The sequence below is a fragment of the Rhipicephalus sanguineus genome, unplaced genomic scaffold (genome assembly GCF_013339695.2).
Source record: "Rhipicephalus sanguineus isolate Rsan-2018 unplaced genomic scaffold, BIME_Rsan_1.4 Seq10031, whole genome shotgun sequence".
NCBI classification, from domain to species: Eukaryota; Metazoa; Arthropoda; class Arachnida; order Ixodida; family Ixodidae; genus Rhipicephalus; species Rhipicephalus sanguineus.
The window spans coordinates 535461-554630 of record NW_023614146.1 but is presented as its reverse complement, the minus strand read 5'-3'; the positions used below and the strand labels follow the sequence as shown (position 1 = coordinate 554630).

Below are 19170 nucleotides of genomic sequence, written 5' to 3'. Positions count from 1 at the left end.
TGCGTCACCCGTAACTCACGCACTGGCGCGAATCAGCATCACCACCACCCCCTCCACCAACACCACCACTGCAACACACACACAGCTGTCGGGCCGACGTGCCGTGAGATGACACACGTTTCACAGACGCACTTCAAAGCAGAACTCTGCTTGCACGATCAATCGTACTCTCACTGGGTGCTTCATACTACACGCAGCAGTGGGGCATGGCACAAGAAGCATCACAAAGCAAGAATCCTTTGGCATAAATGCCTGGAGCTGCTCGTGGAGGGACAAAGTTGGATGTGGACACAACACGAACGCGGCTTGTAGCGATATAGTCTTGCAGCAGAGCTCTTTAGTTGGTGCTTCGTTGTGGAATGATGTGCCATCGCCTTAGTTTCTGGAAGTAAGGTTGTGTGTGTGAAAACAACTTTACCCTTTCAGTATGCACGCGGTCGTTGCCTTTAGATGAAGAGCCGTTTGGATGAAAATTTAAGTGTTAGCTGCTACACACTATCGGCAGCCTTTTTGATACAGTGCAGGGGTATTGACGGCTATCCTACTGTGCATAAATTCAATAATTAGTTCGCGCCTACTGCGTAATTCAATAACCTGAATTCGCGCCTACTGCGTTTGTGTGTTTCACTTTTACTACATGCTAGTTAATGCTAGATAACATAAGTCATGCATGATAAGCAAATGTGATACAGTGGTCGATGTTGCATATTCACCGTTACGAAATCGATCAACATAGAACGCACCTAGCAGACAAAGGCGTGCTCAGTAGAGCCTCTACATGAGGTTGCTGTACTCCAATAGTGATTGCTCTTCTGACGTTTCACGAACTAGTTCAGCGTAGTTCGGACAAAGCGAAAGGAGCTATCATATTTTCGATAACTCAAGTGCTTCTCCGCACTTCTCGCTCTCTTGAGACGTGCGAGTCTGCGTTCATGCGCCCTTACCACATCCTACAAAGTTGGCGCTCTTGTTGAGATTGAAAAAAAAGTACAATATTCCTTCCAGAAGAGGTATCGGCACATCGTAAGGTACCGCACGCCTCCGTGTCTACTCGAACCACGCATGCATTCTACCACTGATTACTGTAGATATTGCATATTACGTGAGAATATATATTACACCGCCTAACAAATTCGTTGAATTCGCCAGTGAAGTTAAGACAAGCGAAATCTGCGTATCGTTTCCTCGAAATAGAAGAGCGTAAGGCAACGATAGTCAGCTTTGTCGACAGTGCGTTTACGCGATGACTTTCCTGGTGCTTTTTTTATTCTGACTTAATGGTGAACGGAGAACAAAAGCAGAACTGCCGACGTAGAAACCACTGTTCAACTGGCCATGATGCGACGGCGCGAAACCCCGTCTTTGCTGAAACCGCATATTGTATTGTGCCACGAAACACTCCAGGTGACTGTCATTGATTCTCCCGTGTTTCATCAGCCGCAGATGAATTGCGTGTAGAGCTTTCATCTTTCTGAACGGCCATGGGCTGACAGAAATCTTGGAACTCGAAAGGCAACTGGAAAATAGACAAGAAAATAGAGAGATCATTCTAGCATGTGAATAATGAAAATGCGTGGAGGATGAATACTCGCATTCATCACACCCTTCGCACCACAAAGCCGTTTGTGGAACACCAGTTCCTGATGATTTGCGGCATGGTACATATTATTTGAGCGTTGTCTGACAATCAAAAGCTATTCTTTAGCGACAGGAAACTGGTTTTCACAGAATACCCCCTTCAGTCACGAATTATGATACACTGTCTGCAAATGCGTCAAACTCGCGTGGTTTAATGCGAAATCACTCAGTATTACATTCCAAGAAAGAAAATGAAGTAATGTGTTGTTTTTGAGAGTTTCAGTCATTAATGGTAACTAGCCTATAACTCATTATCTAATTATTCTGCCATCAGTCAGGTTTAATACTTTCTTAAAAAGAATCAACTATTAGGAGCGAAATGCATGCACAGTTTGTTCTTGGTTGTATTCGTTTCGAGCGGAGAAAAAAAATACTCTTGACGTCGGTCCTGGAGCGTGGCACGTCGAAGAATCGTCTGACATGGTAGTGTCTCCAGCAAAGTGATCCTCTACAGCACTATGCACGACTATAAAATTAAATGACCGCTAGTTGCCCACTGAGGAAGCCTGCAAGAATGTTCACATTGAGTTTCAGGCAGTTTGAAGAAACACGCAGCGTGTGACGCGCCTGCGATGTTCGCGTACACAATTGTGTACACAGTGACTGAAGGGGATACCCAGATTTTTTATACAAAATCCAGAAAACCAGTGGATAACATCACGATTCATTTCTTTATACAGGGTGTGCTATTTCAAACAATACAGATTTTTAATGAAAAGTCTATGACAATCAGGCTTCTCTCGTTTTCGCACATGAACTTCATATTTCGGAGCTCAAGTGACACTGACGGGACTAATTAACAAAAACTCGTTCAATAACTTTTTCAATATTGACTTCAGGGCAGATGTATATATTACAAAATTGTAGTGCGTGCCAATTTATGGCAGTCCTATATTTTTAAAATCAGAAAAGTTACACGTAGTTCGAGATATTCGTCATCCAATTTCACGGCCAAAATCGAAGCTAATAGCGGAAGCGGCGCACAAGTGCGACCGTGCTGCTACGTCAGACGAGGACATGGCAGTGACGGAATTTGAATGACGGCGCGCCGCGGGTGCATATTTTCGTGAAAAGCTGCAACTTTTCTCACGCATCGCCTTACTTTTGCGCGTAGTGTTTGGTGCTTATCAGTTTTTTTCGAAATGCCCACAGGAAAACCGCAATGTCAACCTTTTCTTTGTTTAGAAAGCATAAACTCAGGGGCGGCCACTGCGGCGCTTCTTCTTGCAGACAGGCAAGATATTGTTTCAGGCCTCTTTTAGTTTAGGAAATAAACAGATAGGCACCACCCATCGCACGCAAACATTAAGCTGTCTACTAGTGTATTTCAGAGTGCTTGCCGATTTTTCTGTCCAGATTCTGCTACGGCGCGCCTTCATTGAAATTTCATCACTACCCTGTCAAGTGTCATTCCGGTATTCCGCCGCAGCGCCGAGCTCGATCAGTTTAGATTTCGTCCTTGAAATTAGATGATGAATATCCCGAACTACGTGCAGCTTTTGTGATTTCTAAAAATAGGTATGCCATAAATTGGCACGCACTACAACTTTGTAATATAAACACCTGCCCTCATGTCAATAATTAAAAGTTAATGAAAGACTTTTTGTAATTAGTCGCGTCAACGTCATTTTAGCTGCGGGAAAGTATTTCCGCCTCAACATATAGTTCATGTGCGAAAATGACAGGAGCCTGACTGTCATGGAACTTTTATAAAAATCATTATTGTCTAAATAAAAACACCCTGTATAATTTTTTCTTTGCGCACACAGTTTAAGCGGAACTGCCATGTGTTTAAAAACGTCAGTTGCATTGACATGATCTCACAGTAATGCATACAAAATTTCAGCAGACCCCACGCATTAAGAGAAGCGATTTCATGCGAACCAGTCAGCCAGCACCTGTCAATGCAGCATTTTGTTATGTGAGAGAAACATCACAGGGTACATCGACGTGGCTTTGTAGGTGGAGTAGTGTGCACATCGCGGAATTACCAGACACGTCGACTACACTGGCGTTTAAAAAGGCAATTTATGGTTTGAAGCAACGTGAGCACTCTAGCGAATAGACGTCAGATACATTGAGACGAAGTGCACGCTGCGATGGTGTGAATATCACTCGTTATCATATTCCTCTGTGGTATAACAACGCTTGAATATAGCTTGCTGAGTCATCGGCGCCATAAATATTGTTTGTTAGACTCCTAGAAAAATGGAGCTGGCACAGGCGCCACAACCTACGTTACACCGATATGACGCCTGTATCATAAGAGAACACGTGCTATGTTTATGACCCTGTTACGAATTTACCACGATTGACGTCGCACCGACATGACGCTTGCATAGCATCTTTTCTAAAGCAGTTTAAACCCTAGTGTGGCTCTGGTAGATTGCATAACCGCCCCGTAGAATGACTGGGTTAGATTCCTGCTAGGATCCAGATTTTAGGTGCGAAGCACCTTAGGGGCTCGTATTGTCGGCGTCTAATATCGTCACGGTGTGTCAGGTAGTCACGGACCATCATAAAATGGGTATGCGCTACAAAAATGGGGTAAATCCGACTAGTCACCATCGCTCCATAAAAATGAAGAAGGCAACAATCAGCGCAACAAAAAAGTCCCATTTTCGCCTCAAGCGCGAAGCAATGTATGCGGTAGAAAGAAATTGGAATGTCACAAGAATAACGGTAAACAGCTAGAAACTTGATGTGCGTTGCTCAAGCACTAAGGCGGCAGGAAAAGAAAACACGCAAGGCAAGTGTGAACTAAGAACTGTCACCGCTCGACACTTGCAGCGCGCTGCTCAAACACAAAGAAGGAGGCACGAAAAGAACTCACAGGAATGCATAGGACGTGCGCGAACTGTCACAGTTGTTACTTCAACTAACCTCACTATTGCTCTTCTAGCTAGCAGATTACTCCTTTCGCAAACGCGGCCGCTGCAGCGAGCCATGGGACCTTCGTGTGGTCCATAGTTTCAACGCAAACTTTGCGGTGAACGCACAAGACGTTCAAAAATTGGGGGACCCTTAAGCTTCGCCTTTAAGAGTTGAACGCGATAGCGAAATCTGGCCCCTAGTGCGCACTTCAACCACTAAGTGCATACCTATTAATGTGTATTGTTACACACACACACGCACGCACGCGCGCGAATTTTACAGGCTTTCGATCTAAAGCAAGAGTCGCATGGCCTCCAAGATATACGCCGCGCGCCGGCCCTCTCGGATGCCATGAAAATTCGAGACATATTTCTCACAATGCCTCACAGATGGCAGCACATTATCTAGCGTTTGCTGCGTTGGCTTGATATGCTTTCCTCTAGATGGACATAGTTGTCCATTTTTAGAGCTGTTTGAAAGTTCGTGCGTGTATTTAGCGGCGATGGCTGCACTATCCCGGCGTTTTTCGACGTAGTTTGATGGCCTCGCGAATGCGCCTTCCGTATGGGCTCGTTTTCGTCGTGACACCTGCCGAACAAAATGCGTCGAGACTCCTTTCACTACATGACATTTATGTAGTGTTTTTGTCCGAAGCAGCTGCAAGCAACATCATGGCTTTGTGGTAAGACACCTGCTTGCCACGCGAACGGCCCGGGTTCGATCCTCACGGGGACCGAAGATTTTATCGTTTATTTTATTTGCTACTTTCTCGATTTTTCGCTCACGGATGATTTTTCGCTCACAACCAACGGTGCCGACGCCGACAGCGGAATTTCTGCGACACGAGCTCTCTAACGCTACCGCGTTAAAACTCCCCCTCAAGGGACACTCACGCTAGCACGGTCGACTACGTCCTGTATGTCAAAGTACACGTCTAAGGCGCACATCCCAACTCCGGCGAAACAATAGACAGTTTTGGAATTGGGGACCAAGGAATTTGCGAGCCGCCAGTATGCATGCGCACAACGCAAGCCACTCTCGGACTCTTGCGCTCGCGTTGTCCCAAGACCCTGCAGTGCCATCCTTAGCGCTGCAAACAAAACTGCAGAGCGCACGACCTCAAGAGAAAAAATGAAGACGGTGCTTGGCAGTGGCACGTGAAGCCACGGCTCGCGTTCTCTGCGGGCGTCAGTTCTGGTCAGTAAGGTAAATCTTCGTTTGGCTCTAGTGGGCACATATTCCTGAGGCTAAAATTACTGCGCAAAGGCACTTCTTTGTCCTTATTACTTCTTCACTTCTTTGTCCCTGCACCCATCTGAATGTAACTTCATGTCTTCGCGTATGTAATACACTATCATCTTTGTTACACGTCTTGGTTTAGAGCTATTGTTGTGTGCACATATGCGGTATGTTTGCCTTAGGATTTTATATGCATTGGCATATGAAATAATAAAGCAGTTGTTAGTCAGCGCTTGTGCCATAGGTTTCTTTTCTTTGTGGGCGTCTTGTGCGTTTGCGCTGTTATTTTAACCTCGGATTTCTGGTCGTGGTGTAACATATTGTTACGTGCTACAGAAGGAGTTAAACTAGGAATTACTGCACCGGCGGAGAGGCGCACAAGACTTGGAAGGGGGCTGCCAAAGAATTACACCATCTCCCACTAAAGGGAACCATGTGGGGATGCGAAGCAGCGCTGGGTGTTCATTTATGTTTCCATTGTTGTTCCATTTGTGTACGTCGCATTTGTTTGTGGAGTGGTGTATATGTTGTGTATCGCTTATGTTACCCCCCCCCCCCCAGCTCGATATTTCCGTTGCGCTTCGGCTTCGCTTTGCCTCGCAGCTTCGAGATTCGCTTGCCGGCGTTGCCGTTTATGTTCAGCTTCGCGAGCGTCCATAGCGCCATTGCGAAGGAGAGTGCAACGCTTACCGGCGTTGCCGTTTACGATCAGCTTAGCGAGCGTCCATAGAGCCGTTTCAAAGGAGAGTGCAACGCTTGCCGGCGTTGCCGTTTACGTTCAGCTTCGCGAATATCCATAAAGCCGCTGCGAAGGATAGTGCAACGGTTCCCACCGTTGCCATTTACGTTTAGCTTCGCGAGTGTCCACAGCGCCATTGCGAAGGAGAGTGTAACGCGTGGTGGCGTTGCCGTTTACGTTCAGCGAGGGAGAGTACAACGGGAGCGAGCGCGCGCCGCATTATATAAGAGCGCCCAGCTGTGCCGGAGAGAGAGAAACGGGAGAGGAGAAACGAAGCGGAGGCAGCGCTCACGCCACCTCCTTCCACCTCCTCGCGCTCACGCGAGAGGGGGGAGAGTTGGCGCATGCGCAGTGGGGGAGCGGACACGTGAGGGAGGTAGGACACAGCCCCGAGCAAAAGCTGTTTCGCATCTATAAAATAACTCAGCGAGAGCGCGCGCTGTCTCTAATCGTCTTCTTCCATTCTTGTGAAATGCTGGCTCGCGCTCGCCGTACCTGATGAGCAGGTGGCATTACTACCCCGATAAAAAACAAGCATCGTTTTGATGCTCTGCAAGTGATATGCAAAGACGAAGAAGAGAAAGCCAGCAGAAGGTACGCACATAGACAAAAACAAAGCAACAAGGTCGAGTCGCACTACTGCGTAAAGTACGGCTTCAGTCGCACAAGGTGCACAATTTCTGTCGGGTGCTTCCGACGCCGGGGTGACGAAGCCATAGCTGGGCCAACCTCGTAGTTCACGTCACTAACGCGTCACCACGCCTTGTAGGGTCCAAAGCAGTGAATGAGCAGTTTTTCACACAACCCTTGGGGGCGAACTGGAGTCCACACCGAACTTCATCACCCGGATGGTATACAACTTGTCGATGGCGAGCATTGTAGCGGCGTGCATCTGCACTCTGCTGTTGCGTAATGTGCAGGCGCGCTAATTGGCGAGCTTCAACGGCACATTGAGTAAGTTGCATAGCATCAGCTGTGAGCAAAGCGTCGCAATCGTGTCAAAGCATAGCATCCAGCATAGTCTGGACCTCACGTCCACAGACAAGACGGAAAGGCGTGAATCGTGTAGGTTTCTGGATGGCAGTGTTGTACGCGAATGTGACATACGGTAGGACCTGGTCCCACGTCTTATGCCGGCGATATACGTACATGGATAACAGGTCGGCGATTGGTTTGTTCAGTCGCTCTGTCAATTCGCTGGTCTGCGAATGATGCACGGTGGTCTTGCCATGGCTCGTCTAGCAAAGCTTGAATGCGTCGTCAATGAGCTAGACCGTGAAAGGTGTTCCTCTGTCTGTAAATACGCACGACAGGGCGCCATGTCGAAGAATGATCTGCTCTATAATAAACTGGGCAACATCGGAAGCCGTGGCGCGCTGTGGTGCCCTTGTCTCGGCGCATTTCGTTAGTCTGTGACAACTACAATGCACTTGTTCCCAGCAGATGACAACGGAAAGGGGCGCAGTAAGTCAATTTCTATTTGGCCGAATGGCGCCCTAGGTGGTGTGATCGGCTGCAGAAGCCCCGCGGGCTACAGTGGCAGGGATTTGCAGCGTTGACATTCACGACAGCTTTTTACGCACCGCTCAATGGATACAGAAAGCTTCGGCCAGTAGTACGTTTTTATAACTCTGGCGAGAGTTCGGGAGGCACCTAAGTGACCAGATGTGAGCTCGTCGCGGCAGGCGAGAAGAATGTCGTCACGCATGTCAGTGGGTATAGACAGAAGGCAGGTTTTCTCGTTGCCATTCGAGTTTTTCTTATACAGAACACCACCTCGCAGACAGAACGACGACAGACTTCGAGGACGACATCGAGGTACGGGAGAGTTGCGTCCTAAGAGATTTTCGATGACTGTGCGGATTTCGGCATCCTCGCGCTATCGTGTAATCAGATCTGTCGTAGTAAGGGCCCCAACGAAGCCGCTGTCATCCTCGACGTCGTGGTCACAAGCTTCGACAGGTGCACGGGACAATGAATAAGCATCTTCGTGCTTGCGGCCCGATTTGTAAATAACAGTAAAATCGAATTCCTACAGACGAAGACTACATCATGCCAATCGCCCGTACGTGCCACATAGGCTGGCTAAGCAGCACAACGAATAATGATCGGTCACCAGCTTGAAGTGGCGTCCGTAAAGATAAGGCGTAAATTTCATCATGGCCAACACAACCGCGAGGCACTCTTTCTCTGACGTGTAGTTTGCCTCGGCGCGGAAAAGAGTGCGGCTGGCGCACGTTACAACTCGCTCCACGCCCTCTTGTTGTTGGACGAGGACGGCATTAAGACCTACGTTACTGGCGTCAATATTACTCTCAGTATCAGTATCCTGGTCAAAGTGACCGAGGACTGCTGGTGTCTGCAAACGATCCTGTAGCTCGGTGAAAGCCGCGCCCTGCTTTTGATTCCAGAGGAACGGTACGTTTTCACGAATCAGTCGAGTTAGCGGTTACGCAATCCTTGAAAAAATGGCGATGAAGCGACGATAGTACGCGCAAAGTGTCCGAAAGCGACGTTCTTGTCACGGGGAACAGGAAACGAGGCTACGGCGGTGCTCTTGTCAGGATCAGGTCGAACACCACCCGCACTCTGTCATGAGTAAAGGGGCACGGGGCGCGTGCCGGACAGCGCAATGCGTCGATGGTGTGCGGGGAATGGAAAAGTACCCGATGGTGTGCACCCCCGCCACGTCAACGCAAGCCATTGGCCGGAGAAAGGCGCGTGCCACGCGACCCGAACTGAGGTGCGGAACGCCAGAGGAACAAGCAGTCATTGTTCGGTGGAGTTGTCGAGGAGCAAGGGGCTGCAAGCCAGCGTCGCACCCGCGACGAGAGCAGCAGGACCCGGTTCTGGAGGCAGCGGCACAAGAGGCTCGGGAGGGTGGCCGTCGACCTTGGTGCCATCCAAGTGAGGCTCCCCGAGCTTGCAGCAGCCTCATCACAGCAGTTCGCAGGGCACCTACGGCACATCCACAGCCCGGCAAGACGACGGCGACCGAATGACAATCACCGGAAAGGCACGTCGGCAGTTTGACCCGGTGCACCAAAGAGAGGCCAAGAGTAAGGCCTAACTGGACGAGACCGATGTTCTCGACAAAGGGCCGGAGGATCGGCGACGAAGAAGACTAGCGAGGTGGCGTATCGATGACGACGACCCTAAGACGTCGAGAGTAGCTGCGACGACGGGGCCGAACGTCGACTTTGGCACGGAATCCAGGCGACGAACACACAGAAGTAAGAACGTTCGATTCGCGTAGCGAGACTGAGACGCCATAGTGGCCAGACTTTCGAGCCAGTAGGGCCGAGCTTAGTTAGAATTGTTGGTTGAGTTCTTTTGTATAGCTTGGCGTCTTTGCACATGATATTTCTAGTTGTAAATTTTTTGGTGTGAGAATTTTGTTTGCAGTGTTGTCTGATAAAATTTGTTTGCAGTGACGCCACGGTCTCCCGCCTGTCTCTCTTCCCCAACTCCATCACATATTGCAAGCGCTCCCGAGATACGTGACGCCTCACAACATGACCGAGAAACTTAAGTTCTCTGTAACCAAAGTGCCATTTTTGTGGCTTGAGCATGAGGCTAGCGGTGCGGAGCGCTTACAGCAGTCTGCAGACGCTTAAGGGGCTCCTCAGAGGTCACAGAAAGGACGAAGGCATCATCCAGATAAATATGGCAAGTATGCCATTTTAGACCGGTCAGAACAGTGCCCATGTTTCTCTGGGATGCCGCAGGTGCAGAACATAGGCCGAAAGGAAGCACTTTGAACTCATACAGGCCATCCGGTCTAGCAAAGCCGAGAAAGTTTTTTCGAGATCTCGTTCATCAACTACAATCTGCCAGTACCCGCTTTTCAAGTGTATAGATGAAAAATACTTGGCCCGCCGCATACTTTCGAGTGAATCATCGATGCCGGGCAGTTGATGGACGTCTTTTTTAGTCACGCTGTTAAGCTTTCTGTAGTCCAAGCAGAAGCGCAGTGTTCCGTCTTTTTGCTTCACGAGAACGACCTGCGATGACCCTTGGAAGGTTGTATAACGCAGTCTTGCAGCACCTTTTCCACTTGTGCATTGATCAAATCACGTTCCTTTGCCCAAACGTGGTAAGGCTGTTGTTTTATTGGCGAGGCGTCGGCGTACGTAATTATTCGGTGCTTGTGTCCAGTACGAAGCAATTGATAGGTGGCCGGAATGGGCAAAACCATACAGTTTCCTAGAATATTTACTAGAGGGAACTCTGGCGCCATTGTCTATGGAAGCTGCATGGGAAGAGCCAGCATGGGAATGATGGGTAGTACACGGATTTGTCCAAACTTCGTTCTTTCGGCTCCGTTTGGCGCCACGTCGTCTGCATCTGCTTTGTCGCAAAACGAAGTTCCGCAAATGCAAGCAGTTCCACTTCACCGCCTTAACCTTTTTAGGCTGCACCAAAAGAAATTATTTATTTATTTATTTATTTATTTCTAAATACCTTGCAGGCCTCAAGGCATTGAGTAACGGGGAGCACCGCAAATGCAAGCAGTTCGACTTCACCGCCTTAACATTTCAGGCTCACCAATAGAAATTTATTTATTTATTTATTTATTTATTTATTTATTTATTTATTTATTTATTTATTTATTTATTTATTTATATACCTTACAGGCCTCAAGGCATTGAGTAAGGGGGGAGTAAAATCAGATATTGAACAAAATCTCAAAATGAACAAAGCTACAGTGCAGCTTACAATAATAAAAAAATAATTCTTAATAAAATAAACAATGCAATCAGTCACCGTAATTAAATAGTACACGAATAGCAGATTACAGCACGTTATTAAAAATAGAGCGCAACACTTCACAATATAAAAGCTTGAATGTTAGACGAAAAAAAATCTTACAACGCTACATCGTGAAAATGTATCTCAAGTTTCCGACGAAAGCCGTTAGGGTTACTAACAAAGCAGAAAACTGGGCGAGTTGGTAGGTATTCATCGTTACAGGATAACGGGTTACTATCAGAGGCGATATCATCAGGAAGATCATTCCACATGCGGATGGCTTGCGATAGTGCTGATGTGTTAAACGTGTTTGTGTTACCAAACATGCGGGTGAAGCTGAGATGATTATGTAACTTTCTTGATGTGTAGAGGTGTAGAGGATTCAAGTTGAAGGTGTAGAGGTGTAGACGTGATGTGTCGAGGATTCAAGTTGCAACGAAGATGTTTTGTTACTGTAGACGTACTTATGAAATAGACATAATAAGGACACTTGACGGCGAATACATAATGGTTGTAATGAATAATCGAGTTTAAGCTGCGTCACCCTGGAATGATGGCAGTAGATTCTGGAAATGTAACGTGCAGCTCTGTCCTGAATTGCTTCGTACATGTTAATTTGATAATGAATTATTATTAATAGTTAATTTTATAATGAGCAAATAATAAGGAACAAGCAGATGAGGCATATTCCAGTTGCGGGCGGACGAACGTGAGGTAGGACAGTTTGCGAACGTTAGAGGGACAACGACAAAGGTTTCGGTGCAAAAAGCCTAATCTTTTGAGAGAGAGAGAGAGAGATTCGTGAAAGAAATGAAAAGGGGCGCTATTTTCTGCCTCCCGTCGCGGGGGCACGGCTCAGCGCCCTTAGGAATGGGGAAGGGGAAGTAAAGATGATAGAAGAAAGGAAGATAGAAGGAGTGATTAGCGTGGCAAGTGTGTCTTGTCCACGAAGGCGGGAGCACGAAGCCAAAGGGCTTGTCTATAAGGTGGCGAGGTCCGCAGAAGCCGCAAACTCGAGGAAGGCTCGCAGGGCTTGCAGCTTTGAACGTGCAGGAAAGAGAAAGTCCTCCACCGTTGTGGCAGGGAGCCCGAGCAGGCGATAGCGGCGCACCATCAAGCGTCGTTCAGCGGCCAGGGCAGGGCAGGCGCAAATTATATGGTCCAAAGTTTCGTCGTCACCGCATCTGCGGCACGCAGGCGATGAGCAGCGACCCTTGGAAAACATGCGTGCCGCAGGCCAAGCACTGCCGGTCCGCAGGCGAAGCAGTAGCCACCGCTCGCGTCTCTCCAGGCCGGTCTCTGGTAGGGGTGGCGGTGGTTTGCCACTTGCCACGCGCGTGTCAGGGTGGGCCGCTGGAAGCAGCTGCCGCAGTCGTTGCCGGGAGTAGTCCGACAGGGCTATCGCCTTGGTGACTGGGGTGTCGCCGTGGTGTGCTGCCTTAGCGGCGGCGTCGGCCTCCTCTTTACCGGCTATCCCAACGTGCGAGGGAAGCCAGTGAAGGGACAGACGCACACCGCTAGTTTTGATGGCGGTTAGCTTGGCGTGCAGTAACGCCACGGTAATGCCGGCTTGGTCTGGCTGCAGCAGCGCTTGTAGGGCTGGCCGGGAGTCGCACAGGATCGCCACGGGCAGCTGGGGTGGCATAGCAGCGAGGTAGTCAGCTGCCATGTGAAGGCCAGCCAATTCTGCTGCAGTGGAGCTGGCGTGGAAGGGAAGGCGACACCGGATGGTCGTCCCAGTCGTTGGTATGACACAGGCAGCCGCGGCCGAGCGGGGGCTGTCCCGGACTGACCCGTCCGTGAACACCAGGAGGTGCCCCCGCAGCCTGTCGTGGAGCTTCGCCACGGCTGTCTGGTGGAGCTCGCACACCGGTGTTCGCCTTTTGCTGAGGTTGCCCAGCTCCAAATGCACGTCCAGAGGCTGCTGGTGTGGTGGAGGGGGCTGGATAGGACAGGGAGCCGCGGGCACCAGTTCTTCATAGAGTGTGCAGATTTGTCCCATTCGTGAAGCTGGTCGGCTCCGCAGTCTCCGTAGCAGGGCATCGCCCCCTGGGGCCCTGTGGAGACGGTCCACATGATTCAGCGCCTGTCGCAGCATAAGGAGAGACAGCGGCCACGTCTGGGCCTCTGCCAATGAAGCAGCCACGGGCGACTGGCGCGGGAGTCCCATGAAGCGCCGAATCGCCATGCGGTGTTGCCGCTCCAACTGCTCCTTGCGGTGTTGCGCCAGCTGCACCAGAGGCAGTGCGTAGGTTTGCACTGCCGTTGCAGCCCCCTGGTAGAGCTGAAGTGCCAGTCGCGGGGTGCACCCTTGGCCCCTGCTCAACAGCTTGCCCACAGCAGTCTGAACCCTGGTGGCCTTGAAGGTCGCGAGTTTGACGGCTGGTATCCAAGTGAGGCGGTGATCGATCTTTAGCCCCAGGTACGTCACCGCCTTGCTCCACGGGATTGGCCGGTCTCCCAACACAAGCCTTCGGATGGCCCTCCGCGCAGCGACTCTGGGGTGAACCAGCAGCGCCTCCGTCTTCGTGGGGGACACGATCAGCCCGATCGTTCTGAAGAAAGAGGTCACAGCATCCAGGGAGCGTTGCAGGGAGCGCCTGATGGCAGTGAGGTTGCGCCTGGGCCCCCTAACCCACAGTGCCACGTCGTCTGCGTACAAGGAGCACTGCGTGGGGTAGCGCTTGTCAACCGGTAGCATTCCAGGTAGCCCTGCCAGCACCAAGTTGAACAAAAAGGGGCTCAGGACAGAACCTTGTGGGACGCCGGCTGTCACTGGCCTTGGATCGCTGACCGCGCGTCCAACTCTAACCCGGAGGGTCCGTCCGGCTAGGAAGGCACGGATGAAAGCACGCAGAAAGCCCGTGATGCCGAGTGCGTCCAGAGCACTTTCTATGACCATATGTGGCAGGCCGTCGAAAGCGCTTTGGACATCCAGCAGTACAAGGAGGGCCACCTCGCCCTTGCTCCTAGCCTCCTCCAGGGTGGAGACGACGTCCGCAATTGAGTCTGCTGTGCAGCGGTGGCGCCGGAAGCCTGTCTGCTGCTGATAGGAACTCCGTTGCCCCAGCAATCCAACTCAAGCGTGCCAGAGCTATGGCTTCCATGAGCTTGCAGGCAGCAGAGGTAAGAGAGACGGGCCTGTAGGATGCAATGGCTGCACCAGAGCGGCCATGTTTCCGGACGGGCACCACCATAGCAGTCAGCCAAGCCTCAGGTAGGGTGCCGCTCTGCCAAGCGTCATTGAAAGCCCTCAACAAGCGTTGTCGTGCAGCCACGTCCAGGTTACGCAGCATCTCGTATGTGATGCCGTCGGCGCCGGGGGCACTTCGGCGCTTGGTTCTGGCCAGAGCAGCATTCAGCTCGTGCTCGAAAATGGGCTCCTGGCACAGAGCTGCAATTTGGCTGGCAGTCCAGGCAGGGTGGTGGCCTTGCGGCGGCTTGGGGGTAGGCGTGGTGGTGATGGCCGCAGGTCGGGCTAATGGCAGTGCCGCGAAGCGATCGGCCAGCCGTTCTGCCAGTTCTTGCTCACTGATGCCCAAGCGGATGGCCACTGCAAGTACGGGTTGCCGCGCCATTGGTCCGATGACGAGAGACCGTAGAAGCCGCCATGCTTTTGCGCCACCTCTCGCCTGGCTAAGAGAGTGGCAGATGCCCTGCCAACTCTGCCGTCTGCGACGGTTGGCATGTCGCCGGCATACCGCATCGACACGGTTGAAAAGTGTTCGATGATCTGGGCGCTGGGCCTTTAGGTACTTTCTCTCAGCCCTGCGTCTGGCAGCCCGTAAGTTCAGGTGGCGGAGGTCTGGCACAGGATGGTTCTCGGGCACCCAGGACTGGATTGTGGCTGCTTGCGCTGCTGCTGCCACCAGATCCAGGAAGTCCTGTGTCTTCGGGGCCTCTTTGAGCTGCTGCCGGAAAGCTCGCCAATCGACTGTCCTGCACTGCCTGGTCCTTGGGATCTTCCCTCCCGCCGGTGTGATGACGATCGGCAGGTGGTCCGAACCCCAGCAGTCAGGCTGCGTTGCCCAGTGGGACCGGTCTCCCTCGCTAGCCAGGCTGACGTCGATGGCGGTGCACGAGGGTCGACCTGTTTTGCGGACGAAGGTGAAGGACCCGGTGTTCAGGACTTGCAGGCCCAGTTGATGGATAACGTCCACCAGATCCCTTCCTCGTGACGAGCAGGTGCGACTCCCCCACATGGTGTGATGAGCGTTCATGTCACCACATAGAAGGTAGTTGTGTCCGAGTCGAGCCGTCAGCTGTAGCAGATCAGCGGCGTTCCACCGCTGTCCCGGACGCACATACACAGAGGCCACTGTCGTATCAACACCACGTAACCGCACTGTCACAGCACAACACTCGAGGGCACCCCCAGTGACATCGGCCACGTTAATGTTCGCTTGTGGTAGTTCACGTCGCACGTACACCGCACATCGTGGTCGACCCTGGGGATGTGCACTCACCATGCACGGCGCGGCTTGGCACGAGTCGAGGATACATGACGTGGCGCTATGGTAGCCGATGTATCCGGGAAGTCGCAGGTCGGCCGTTGCTACGTACACCTCCTGCAAAGCGAGCACGTCATACTCGCTCCGCGAGAGGTGCAAGGAGAGGTCTGCATGCCGCCGCCGCAACGAGTTAGCGTTCCACTGAAGCACACACGGGCGGCGGCGGCGGTGGTTCCCTGCTGGTTGCAGATGATTGTTAGCCATGGTGGCTGTTAGGAGGGTGCACGCCACCTGCCTGAAGGCAGATGGAGCGCAGCTGGTTCTCAGGAGGCAGCAGGTCCGCAACTGCCCTTAAGAGGAGCCTCAGGTTTGCGTTCTCCTGATCAGCATGAGGCTGCGAGGTTGCCTTCGTGGGTGGGCGAGGCTTGGCTGAGCCCTGCTTCTTGGGACCAGCAGGCGGCTCCCGCTGTTGTGCGCCTGTTGGGCGCGGATCCTTCGATGGAGCTCCCACCGCTGCAGCGTAGCTCTTGCCTGTGGTCTGGTTTAGTTGAGGACCACTCGTCCCACTAGAGCTTGACCGCAAGGCTGCTTGAGCCTCGCGATGAGGCAGGTACGTGGGAGATGACGCCTTGATGGTGGCCAGGCGCCGCTCTCTTTGCCACAGCTGGCATTCCGTGGAGTCAGCTGAATGTGGCCTACCGCAGTGCAGGCACTTAACCTTGCTGGTGCAGCTGGCGTCCTTCCCATGGTGGTTACCGCAACGCAGGCACCGCTCTAGTCTCCGGCAAGCTGCAGTGATGTGTCCATAGCGTCCGCACCGCAGGCACTGAAGTGGACGAGGCCGGGATGGCCTCACTTCGAACGCCATGCGAAAAAGGTGGACACGGGCGGGAGGGACGGGGGAAGCGAACCGCAGTATCAGTGATGTCCCTTGTCGCCTGGCTGCAATCACCGGCACCTCGGACGTCACTGCAGCCAGCAGGGCCTCGTCAGTGTAGTCGCCGTCGACGCCCTGCACCACACCGCTGCTTTGTGAGCGGTCAGCGGGAGGGCGGGCAGTCACGGGTATTCCCGCGAGCTCCGACGTGGCCAGTAGGCGATCCATCAATTCTGCTGTAGATGCGTCGGCTGCCACGATGTTCTTTTTCGTGTTTACTCGCACCTCCTTGACGCCGGGCAGCGCAGAGAGAGCTTGCGCAATGGCAAGGCGGGAGGTGCGGTGAAAGGAAGCACCGGCGTTGGCCGGTCGGAAAAGAACTGTGCCGGAATCCAGCGGCGACAAGGCAGAGCGCAGCATGGTGTCTGCAGCTGCAAGCACTCCTGTAGAAGCGGCCTGAGTCGCAGTGGGCGGTTTGGCAGGCTCAGGGACAACGCGGGCAGTAGACGGGTGCGCGGCAGGAGTGGCCGCAGGTGCGGTGGGAGAGCCGATGTTCCCAACTGGTCGCGGAGCCGTCGAGGCGCGCTGGCGACGCTTCTGCGATTTTGAGAACACGGTCTGAAACTCGTTCTCGTTGGTTCCATCGGCGTCGGGGGTGTCGGGTTGCTCCTCGGCAACCGTATCACTTGGCGGTGCGGTAGGCGACATAACCGTGACACGTTCGGTTGCTACTGCTTGCATTTTGCGCGAGGCACCCTCGTCGTCGCTGCCCGACTCGCTAGGACGCGAACGCTTGCGCGTAGACGTAGTGTCCATGTCATCGAGCTCAGGTTCCGTGTCTACCGGCAGTGGTACGTTCCGCGAGTCAGAGACGAGCGCGGAAGAAGTCATGGGCCTACCGACTGTGTTGGGAACGCCGGGAAGGGCTGTTTGAAGTGCAGCCGAAGTATCCGAAGAGAGAGCGGTGCGGACGGTTGGGCAGGAGGCTCCCGAGGTCGCCAGGCCCCTTGCGATTGCATCGGCGGCGGCAGCAGGCGCCGGTAGGTGAAGCGCCGTAGGTTGCTTGCCGACGACCTTGCAGAGTCGCTGCGCTTGTTCATGTCTCAACCGCACCGTGTTGGCGTTGGCGATAAGGTTCCACAGCATACGGGTACACGCGACGCTCTCCGAACGCCTGTGCGACGATGTGCGAACGAGGGAGCGCCGTGCGCGTTCGACAGGCGTCGCCGAAGATGGTGGAGACTCCTCTGCCATGGTAGCCGTGATGACGGCTGCGTCAGAGACGCGCCGGTGACAGAAGACACTGTCGCAGGATTCAGGTCACGAAAGCGGCGACAGTGATCCAAATGCAATGTCCGTGATGAGCACTCTGGTCGAAAGAACTCAAACAGGAAAAGAGAGTCCAAGAATGCGAGAAGCACTGCGTGAGACGCTATAGCGTCTCCCGCGGGCGCAAGAGCTCCGAGCAACACGTCTGCTCTCTGTGAACGCTCGAAAGGAACTCTCAATCTTTTGGAGGCCTTTGCACTTAGGCAGCAGTGATGTGTTCAAGCCAGGAAAGTCCTGGTGTAAAGTGGACGCCAAGATATTTATAGGAAGTTGCCCGGGAGAGCCTGCCGCTTTGTATATGGTAGGTAAAGTTAGAAACGACTTGTTTACGTCCAAAAAAAGAGCATTACATTTATTAGTGTTTAGTGTCATGAGCCAAGTGCTACACCAGTTAGAGCTAGTATTAAGACCATCTTGAAGGATGAAGTGATTGTTAGGACAGTTTATGGGTCTGTAGAGCATGCAGTCATCAGCGAAGGTTCGGATATTTGATGAAATTTTAATTGGGAGGTCGTTGAAGTAGATAAGGAGAAGTAATGGGCCAAGAACGCTCCTCTGTGGGACGCCAGAAGAGGCACAGGAAGAGGGAGAGAAAGAAGTGTTAACTGTTGTGAACTGCTTGCGAAGGGAATGAAAATTTCCGAGCCATGATAAAGTGAGAGAGTCTGATCGGAGGGCAGATAATTTAGAAGTAAAGCGGCAATGGGCGACACGGTCGAAAGATTTAGCAATGTCAAGATATATGGAATCGGTCTGTAGGCCATTAGTTATGTTGTAATGAATGTCAGTAGTAAATTCCAATAACTGTGATTCGCATGACATGCCCTTTCTGAATCCGTGCTGGTTAGGGAAGAAGAATGTGTTAGTTTCAAGGTGAGTGTAGACGTGGGAGGCGATTATGTGCTCGAGTACTTTGCAGCAGATGCATGTGAGTGATACTGGAAGATAATTTTTAGGTGAGTTCTTATTCCCGGATTTAAACATGGGTACTACTTTGGCGATTTTCCACTCGTATGGCAGTTTTCCAGACGACAGCGATTGTGGAAAGATGTGGTATTTATTTTTAGATGCGAAGTATCTTTAGGCGGAGCTCAATCCGGTGGTGGTGGTGGTGTGCAACGTGACCACCCTTACTGCGCATGCGCATACGCTCTCCACACACCCCCTCTCCACTTTCCCTCTCCCTTCCCCCTCTCTACGTTCCCTCTCCACATTCCATCTCCCCTCCCCCTCTCCCTTTCCACTCTTCCTCTGAAACGGGGGCTAGACAT

At 52.0% G+C, this 19170-nt stretch overlaps 1 protein-coding gene across 1 annotated transcript; it reads right to left on the bottom strand.

The window, feature by feature from the left end:
- Positions 1 to 1411: 1411 nt before the first annotated feature.
- LOC119375889 (uncharacterized) lies at positions 1412 to 17824 on the bottom strand. The gene is made up of 4 exons (XM_037645921.1): positions 15989 to 17824; positions 14332 to 15810; positions 13155 to 14285; positions 1412 to 1516 (listed from the first exon to the last, which is right to left on the bottom strand). Exons 1-4 carry the CDS (start codon positions 17822 to 17824, stop codon positions 1412 to 1414), a joined length of 4551 nt encoding a protein of 1516 aa, XP_037501849.1.
- Positions 17825 to 19170: the final 1346 nt, after the last annotated feature.